This window comes from Leiobunum rupestre, chromosome 3 (assembly GCF_980474605.1).
Source record: "Leiobunum rupestre chromosome 3, qqLeiRupe1.1.hap1, whole genome shotgun sequence".
NCBI classification, from domain to species: Eukaryota; Metazoa; Arthropoda; class Arachnida; order Opiliones; family Sclerosomatidae; genus Leiobunum; species Leiobunum rupestre.
The window spans coordinates 34148114-34157737 of NC_143386.1; the positions used below are offsets into that span (position 1 = coordinate 34148114).

Below are 9624 nucleotides of genomic sequence, written 5' to 3' on the forward strand. Positions count from 1 at the left end.
CGGCGGTAAATCATTGGTGTGGGACTTCACCTGCACTGACCCTTTGGCCCCGTCGTATTTGGCGTCTACTTTTACAGCCCCTCTCTGGGCCGCTACACAGGCTGAGTCGAATAAAAAAGCCAAATATTCTGGGCTTGAAAACAGACATCTGTTTAAAGAGGTGGCTGTAGAATGTCTCGGATCTTTCGCCCGCGATAGTTTGGCCTTGATCCATTTCATTGACGGAGTATTTATCTCAACGCATAGCGATCGCGATCCAACGGGGAAATGCCGCATCGGTGCTGAACACTTTCCCCCCTGGCACCTCCCTTGGGGAATACCTCTATTTTCTCTGATGTTTTTGGTACAAATAGTAATTTCACTTGTAAAATATATAAGCTATGATACATAATAAAAGAGATGATATATTGGCAGTTATTTAAAAAATATATAAATGCGCATTTTAAATGTTTTAAAATAAATGAAAATGTACCAAGGTTTAGCTATAGCACTTTATAAACAGTAAATTATAGGTCCAGGCTCTCGGAAATATTACTTCTTCGCGATTTTCTTGAAGATGTTTTATTGACGAGTCTATTAATAATAACGTCGCAAAATACTACCATAGATGGCGAGGTAAACGCGAAAGAGGATGAAATACATTGAGAAAAGGACTGGTGTTTTCATAAAATCCGGCTACGTTGTTTTTTGCCCCCTTAGTCTTTGATGGGAGTTCAGTTCAGTACGTTCCAGTTCTAAATGAATGTACGTCAACAAGCTGGGGAGTGGGGAAACCCGGGAAAGTACGTTCCAGAAATCACTCGGAACCAGTGGCCAATGCAGCCAATGGGGCCCATAAACTTTTACTTAGTCGACTGTCCGATCGGCTGTCTCACGAAAGAACGCCGTATACATGTACATTTTTATAGAGAGTTTTACCGTGATGCCAACTCACCCTATCGCGTAAATTGGAACGCACAAAAATTGACATGTCACTGGGGCCCATTTTCTTATCTTGCATTGGGGCCCAATTTTCCTAGCTACGCCATTGCTCGGAACAAAACTTGCGGGTTGTGTTTTTATGTATTCTAGTGTTTTCGGATGATGTCGCCAATATTTATAATAAAACCGTAATTATTCTTTAAAAGAAGTAATTTTTGCGTCCCAACTAACGCAAATAGTTGAGAGCCAGGCTCAGCCCGCCCTCTCAGCTAGTTATTAATATTTTCAGATTTAAATGGAGTAATTTTTCGCTGTTATTCCTGACCATTTTAAATACTAAAACATTGTTTTTGCAACATTTGTAAACCTTATGATTTTAACTTACGTTCATAAATTTATTAAGATAAATTTCCTGACTCTTTAGCCCTGTTTTAAATTCTTTCTTTTCCCTGGCTTGTGGCCACCCCGTTCGTGATGTAACTTATCAAGATTAGAGACATTTCCAACGCTTTCAGTGACGTACTGATATATCGGTTTTCTATTTTGCTGATAAATTTGGGGAAAAACACTAACAAATGATGTTAAAGTTCCTAACCCCTTCACTAATTTGTCAATGGTTATCAATTCGCGATCGAAAACTCATCGTTATTCGTAAATTTGACTTTTTAATAATGATACTTGCATTTTAATATAATTTTAGCATCGTTTGCTTATATTTTGATAAGTTTATTTAAAAAAAAACAGTCTTATGACTTTTTAATTTGCCCGTAGCAGACGCTAGATCATAGGCGCAACCTCTGAGAACCTATCGCCGATACGCCACCTAGACTCGTTTCGGTCCAGTGCTTTTCTTTTGCGAACCTTGGTTTCGGTCGCCAATAGTAACACGGACTGTAATAGTAGGCAACAATAATCCTTTTTGCTTTTTACACTATTAATCAAGGTTAGTAGAAGCGCGTATTGCACATTTTAATGGTCTATTTGTTCCAATATAAGAAGAGTTAAGTGCAGGTGGCGCCCTCGAAGGTAATTTATGGGTAGTACAGCCAAGTCACCCGAGTAAATTTTATCCGAGCAAAAAATAAAGTAATCTGTAGATTAATTACAATTTTTAATGTATATTACGTCACTATATAAATATACTTTCCTAATTTTAAATATTGTTTAATCTATTTGTTTGTTTAGTATATAATCCGAAAGATAGCGCCACATTCGCATATTTTGTCGGTTTAAAATACTCTTGCTTAATTTTTAAAAAATAATAAGTAAAATATCATTCAACAAAATACTGCATAAATCTTTTGTTTAATTTTTTTATCCTAAAAATAATTTTACAGTTTCGTTAAATAAAAAGACTGAAAGATTGCGCCACATTCGTATCTTCTTATCCGCTCAAAATTATAAATTTTTTATACCCGAGACGTAGGTAGAAACGAGGTCGTTATTCCCCGTATATCAAGAAAGGTGGCACCCGGACCGGTTTTTCCGAAACTGTGAACTCGGCTCGGCGGGAAGGCAATTGCGGCGGTGGGAGGGAAATCGCCAAATAGTTGACTGGAAAAGTTGGCCCATTATAGGAAATTTACCAGAAACGTACGGTTACTTGTTGCACGCTTCGAAAGTAGCGGACCGTTACCGCCGCGAACGGGATATTTTTTTGCTCAACGCGAAGAAATACGTTTATCCGTTTCACTAATCACTATTTCGAACAGTTTAGTTATTCATATTAGCCTTAGTTTCGATTAATTAGATTTATCGAATTTCTCGGCTTAAAATCCTTAAAAATGATTTTTGTGCAGTACTTCGCCTTTTGTGTGGCGTTTCTGGTCGCCGTTGAAGCCCAAGGTAAACTACAAACTTTTTTTTCACCTTTCACATACTTCGCTAAGACTTGTTGACCTACTTTTTAAACTAGTTACTTTGTCTGCGCCAAGTCTTATTTCAGGGTTTGGTTTATATTAATGTTAATGACGGAATTTTCCTTTGTGGTTATATTGGCGTAAAGTAAAATACTACTTCTAGGCTTAACGTAATGTAATTTCATTGAAGTAACCTTAATTAGTTCATGAAGAGTGTTCAGTAATAAATTGTTGCAACGAAATAGTTCATATTCCATTGCATGGGTTAAATTTATTCGAGAGATTTCAGTAGCGTAGCCAGAAATCCTTCAAGGGTACAGCTAACATATAGGATCCTTGGTTACACTTACGAAATACTTTCTCCGAACAAATGCCATAATTTGTTTGTAGAAGTATGCACGGAAAAACGTTATATAATTTCTATCTCAGTTTATTTTGTTATCTGATTTGACAATTGAATTCAATAAGTTTTTTATTTATTTATTTATAGTACATCTCAGCATTTTGGCTTAGGTGATGATTTTAAGTTATATCCTCCAGCTCCTAAGGCTTGATATATTGGGTTCTCTGTTTGGTCTCAAGTTTACTAAATAGTTTATTTTTCAATTTTAATAAAATTTGGTACATTTTAACGCCTTGTTACACTTTTATAATTTTATCGCTCTGTAGCTTTGGGCTATGGCCGCCATTTTGAGGGCAGTTTTTTATCTATAGGAAAAAGCATGGGTGACGTCGACATACGTCACGCCGATATTACTCTATTGGAAAGTCAAAGCACAAACTAGAGAACTTACGTTCAGAATAAATGTAGATTTACACCCTAAACGTTGACCCTACTCGTTTTCTAGCACGGGCTTAAACTAAAATAATTCTTACATTTTCGAGTTTGGTTTTAAGTCTATATTTTGTTCCATAAGTGTCAGTCGAAATAATTACTGTAAGCTTTCTGTCAAATGACGCACACTATGACCGGGCTGCCACAGTATCTAGAAATGGAAAACATGGAAAATTTGGGGAATTTTAATGCGGGTCTAAAAGTCACTGAAGTTTAAGAACAAGTCAAAATGTCTGGGTATTTAGTTTTATTGAGTATTTTATAGTTAGTAATTAAAATTTTTTTCTCTGCCCTTAAAATACGCAAAGTGGTATTTAAAAAACCGTTTTTATGGGTAATCTGGTAGCCATGCGGAAAATATTTATCTATTAATTTTCAAATTAGTTGGGGAAAACCTGGTAGAGTCCAAATTTGTAAACGAAAAATCTGTGGCAACCCTGTATGACGTAGCGGCAAGAGCACGTTTTAGACCTATTTACTTAGACCGAAATTAACTAAAAAGTGTGGTAATTCTAAAATGGTTCACTACACAATTACCATGTGGAAGATGGGGAACATACTCTTATCTTACGGTGATATCTAAGACGGTGGCAAATAAATTGAGCTATTTTGAAAAAAAAAATGTGCATGTACTTAATTTAACCTATACACTATTAGTTCGAAGGTCAGCAGAAAGCAATTAAATTCGTTGTTGGATTGTATTTTTTTAAATTTCTTTGGCAATTTACCAATAGACGTTCATCTTACCATGGTTCAATAAAAGCAGGACAATAGTCATGTCGCAAACAAAAAAACGGGACTATTGTGAATGAGCACAGATATCGAAACAGATAGTCTCCGGGGGCCACGACTTCACCTTCTAAAAACACCTGCACTTTTACTAAATATTTTAATCAACATTAATATAGTTATTTATCTAATAATGTTGTCGAAATAAATTCAAATGGTTTAATTGAACTCCTACATTTAGCACAACACTTGCACATGTCGGGTCCGTCAGTTCTGTCAGGTAATTTAATTATTACCGCTGCACTCAAATTATTCAGCAATATATCAAGAGAAAAAAGCATAAAAAGTTAAAAAAAATAATAATCTTCATATTATTAACCATCAACAACCGTAACTAATCATACCATTATAAATGACACGCAAGTAGTAAATTGATAGTGCGCAATGATTTGGTGAGATTTCTTTTTAAGCATTCTATATTTGCATAGTCCTTTACCTAAAGCCGGTGGGGCCTCTAAATGTTTAAAAAAAATTAAGTTTATGCCTTTTTGATGCTATTGAACAAATTTCATTAATTAAACCAGGAAGTCTTATTCCATATTAAGCTATGGGTAACATCATAAGTAACATAATAACAATTAGTATGACAATTAACGAGATTTACAACCAAACTGATTTTCATAGTTATTGCGTAATCAAGATGTTTTCTCAGCACAGAGCCCTCTAGTGTCTAAAATATGCGAGACTTCCGCTAAGCCGAATTATCTGGTTTCCGATAGATAGGCGCAATATTAGGCTAAAAAGATAAAAATTAAAAAAGGGTTTTCTCGGCGCCAAGAGCTCAATGTTTTTTATCACGCGTGATTCGCACGCGGGCTTCGAAACAAATCCAAAGCCCCTCGCGACTCCAGAACGTGCTCTCCGATATTAGGCTTAAATTTTTATCAAAAAGTAGTCATCCAAAACGGTAAGTCTCGAGTCCAAGTCACACCTTGAAGAGAGTATCAGTGCCGAAAAAAGGTTCGGTTAGAAAATTGCCATAAAGGCAATAGGAAGTGTCATACTTATTGTTATTATGTTACTTATGGTAACATCCAAGATAATGATTGAAGGTGTATAGTTAAAGAAAATAACGCTACTGTACGACTTTTAACAGTTACGGTTTGGCCGTCACTTCTGCAAACGGACAGTCAACGAAGTAAGCGGCTGGAAGAGCCGGTTATTTTGTCAATCAACGGTTTATTGACGTCACAACTTTCGGGAAAGCAAGCTGCGGACGATATTTAACTAAATTTAAAGCAATCGTAACAAGCAATGGTCTCAACGAAAATATATAGTTTTTTTCAAAAACTTTCCTCTCCGTTTAGTCTTACTGAACGCAGCCTTGCTCTTCGCTGTTTCAGTCCTGTGAAACGCCGTGCACAATGACTGTTATCCCAATCCTATATTACAAAACAGAACTCCGGTCAAGTTCGTTTAGTCATTGTTTTTTGCAGAGAGCGTGCGCCATGATGTAAAATTACTTCAGGTATATTGTTAATGAAAATCGTAATAGCATTTATATTTTTAGGTCGTGTGAGGCGATGCTACGTGTGCCACTCGAGGGGGGCATTGGGAGACTGCAAAGACCCTTTCCAGTTTAACGCTACAACAGCGGAAAAAGTGAGAGCTGTCGATCCATCTCCCTGCGCGTCCGGATGGTGCGCCAAAGTCATCGAAGGAGCCGATTCAGGTGACCTATGCTCAAACGAACGACTTCCTCACCACGGGCCATTAAAGGGCTGCATAATCGTTTTAAAAATTCAGGCTTAATTCGAATTCGTGACTTGGGTTAAATAGGTGTTTTCATAAAATCCGGCTATGTTGTTTTCCCCCGACAAAAATTGCCCCCTCAGTCTTTGATGGAAGTTCAGTTCAGTACGTTCCAGTTCTAAGACCGTCGGTGCTACTCGCATGAATGTACGTCAACAAGCTGGCAAACATGTTTCCAGAAAAATCAATAAAAACCAAAGACTACAGACATGTCCCTTCCTAAAGTATATCACCTCCTAGGCGGTTCTTTGATGGGGATTTTATGAAAACACCCATTGGGTTCACCTTCCCGCTGCTCAAAATAGTGATTCTGTTCAAAATTCAAACGATTCTATGACTCTTTATGTGATTTGGTAAAAATCATGTCCAGGGCTTCGTTAAAGGGGAACGGCCAAGCTTTTCCAAATATGGCCTTATTTCCGTATCAAAAGATTAACAAGATGTTCAATATACTAACACGTACCTTTTTTTGTCTTGAAAAAATAGCTTTTGCCCTAAAAAGTTGAAACGAAAAATAACGTCAGGTGTTTGAGTTTGAATTTTCGCCGCCATCTTAGGGGCTGCCGCCAGCGCCCCTAACCCCGTATGAGCGATTTGCGAACTATCCTAACTTTTAAAATCGCGCAATTTAGGCTTAGGTCTCTTATAACTGGAACGCGCCGCGCGTGCAAAACAATTTTTTTGCGCCTTCAGCAGCGCGCGCTTTTACGTTGTTTTTCTGTCTCACCGACTTCTCACCAGGTGTCGCGGCGGACGCGCGCTTTTCAATTTCCCGAAATTTCATTTGATTAAAAATTAACCACTCAATATTTTTTGATGCGATTTTCGCCATAAATTTTAATTTTTAACGGGCTATATATGGCTATCTAACTGGTTAAAGCTTGACCACCGTTCCCCTTTAAAGAGTGACCACACCTCCTTTATTATCTATGTTTTGGTATATATACACTATTATCAATGTCTTCATTTATTTACACTATTATACTATTTGGGGAAATTTTCGTACTTTGCCGTTGCAATTACGTTTTTCAATAAAAAAAACAAAGTTAATTGACCTATTTTCCCAAAAATATCGCCTTTAAAATCTTATAAACTACAAACTTCCCATTCTTCCTACAATTTTTTTAGCTTTTCTGTTGTTGCCCTAATTTAATGGCAACTGTCTTAGCATTGTAATATTCAAGGATTAATTAATTGAGTTTGGACCGCGAATTTTATATGCCGAACTACGTCGACCCAAAAGTTTGGTCGGGGAGTCCATCACGAGTCATAAAGGTAGTCCTATAGTTTCGCAAGTCTGTAGGAATCTTCATTTGCTATTGTCTTTTATTATGACAGCTGTACCCAAATAGAGCAGACGTCTCTATTACGAGATAAATATTAATCTTCCAATAAACGTTAAACTTTCCTAAGAAAATATAGAAGAGGAATAGAAACTGTAGCTTCCAGGAGGAGTTGCACTTCTCGACACTTGAAAGAGATAGCTTTTTCGTGCTAAACGGGTGGTTATATTATTTAAATAGAAGAGTCCTAGGTCATATTATTATATCAGAAGTGCGTGGGCCCCACTGTAAGCGGTAAGCACTTTCGCCTTTCAACAAGAGCAGCCGGGCTCGATCCCAGCTGGTGGCACTGACAATTGTGAGTAAAAACTCGGAACTACTACTGCGTAGATTTTGCAAGTTCTCTCCGCACTGGTTAAAGGGGCTCGACATGTTTCGACTTATTTGCAGGGTGATCAGACTCGATATATTTTCCTATATTTTTAATGCCTTCCTATAAATTCCTTAATTTTAAACTATTTTCCCATAATTTCACGGTCTTTTCAAAACGAAAGAATTTATGTACGTATCATAAAACATGTAGTGATTCTTAGTGAAATCACTGCCACTTTCGAAAAAAATTTAAGTGTTACGGGCTTTGTAAATCCGCTAAGTTATCCAATAATGCAAGAAGGACGTGTACAATTAGCTTATTTTATTTCCTATTTTTCCTATAAAATTTTCAAAGCATTTCCCTGGTCACCCTGTATTTGACGACGATCACCCGTCAAATAGGTCGAAACATGTCGAACCCCTAGCTAAGCCTAGGTTTAATAATAAAAATATTCATGTGTGTAATATAAGTTTTTTTTAATCCTACTCATTTAAAAATGTACACATAGAACTGCAACACCTTATCAATTTAAAAAAACGTGTAGAGGTTAACGGTAATAGTACTACGCAATTTAACCCGGCCACCTGAATTAAAAGTCGCTAGCAGTGGCGTAGCTAAGACCCGCGAGCCCCCCCCCCCCCCGCAAAACAATATTCGGAATTTTATCCGGTATCTAGTATATACTTTGATATGAAATTAGGGGGCCCCTAAAGCTCCGCCCCCCCCCTTATCTACGCCACTGGTCGCTAGATAACTGGGGCCTTTAGATGGTGCCTTGGGTAATAGCCTAGCTGATTATTATTATTTCCTCTTTCATAAAAACAGCGGTTACATATTCTCTGTTAATCCGAATGCATCCTAGTCTATACTTATTCTAATAGTATGAATAATAATTCCAGATCACGACCGAGCCACGGAACGAATTTGTTTGCAACGACCACCGTCCGATGGAGAGGAACGCTGTTCGAAGACGCTTTACGAACACAAGAAGGTTTTCATGTGCTTCTGTCGTGGCGATTTATGCAACTCTAGTACCACCATCAGCCCACCGAAATACTTAGCTGTCCTTACTTTTATGATGATATTAGTAAAGACCGTTTTTTACTAAAAGAAAATTAGTCAAAATGACGCAGGCCGCCAATCGCCAAGGTCGAAGATACTGTGATATGTAAATATCTGTCAAATAAATGTTTCGTTTTTTACACAAAATTGTTTTGGATATTGTTAAAGCGCTATTGGGGTCATACAGATCTAGCAAAGTTGGAAATATCAGCGAATTAGATGAACTGACATAATAAAGGGAAATTCCAATTTCTTTGGTAAAATTGAGGGAAATGTGAGGTTTGCCTTAAAAACCCACAGGACATCGCGCTTCTTCTGTGGGAAATGGCTTTATGCGGATTTATTTCAAATTTAAATATGTTGTTTAACCTAGTCGAAGGACCGAAATTGTCCATTGCCAACTTTCCCTAGCTCTTATAGTTTATCCAATATCAGTGGTCAAAGTTGGACTAAACTTAGTCTTTTGGTTCAAAACAACGGTATATTGGTTCGCATAAATAAAATCGATTAAATTGCATTCTTTAAGCATTTATTCCTTTTTATGGCCTTCGTGTTTCCTTCATCCATCTATATTTCCAATGTATTTTCAAAACTTAAAAACTGAAATGTGATTTTCCCCCGACTGAAATCCAGGGCCCCCTTATTTAACAACATACCTTAGTGTGCTGTTTAAGATCGAATTTATCGCCACCGCTAAGAACCCTTTTGGAATTGCTCGGTCATGCTGTCACAATAAGAATTTACCAAAGC

The 9624-nt window shown here is 37.2% G+C and overlaps 1 protein-coding gene across 1 annotated transcript; it reads left to right on the top strand.

Annotated features, from left to right (window-relative positions):
* Positions 1 to 2346: 2346 nt before the first annotated feature.
* On the top strand, positions 2347 to 9021 carry rtv (QVR superfamily protein rtv). Its single transcript, XM_090170068.1, has 3 exons — positions 2347 to 2766; positions 5915 to 6076; positions 8712 to 9021. Exons 1-3 carry the CDS (start codon positions 2706 to 2708, stop codon positions 8918 to 8920), a joined length of 432 nt encoding a protein of 143 aa, XP_090026194.1. The 5' UTR covers positions 2347 to 2705; the 3' UTR covers positions 8921 to 9021.
* The last annotated feature ends 603 nt before the right edge of the window (positions 9022 to 9624 follow it).

Coding starts and splice junctions, on each gene's coding strand:
- rtv (XM_090170068.1), top strand. CDS start 2,706: ATGATTTTTGTGCAGTACTTCGCCTTTTGTGTGGCGTTTCTGGTCGCC. Junction 2,767..5,914: donor GGTCGCCGTTGAAGCCCAAG/GTAAACTACAAA, acceptor TTATATTTTTAG/GTCGTGTGAGGCGATGCTAC. Junction 6,077..8,711: donor CATCGAAGGAGCCGATTCAG/GTGACCTATGCT, acceptor TAATAATTCCAG/ATCACGACCGAGCCACGGAA.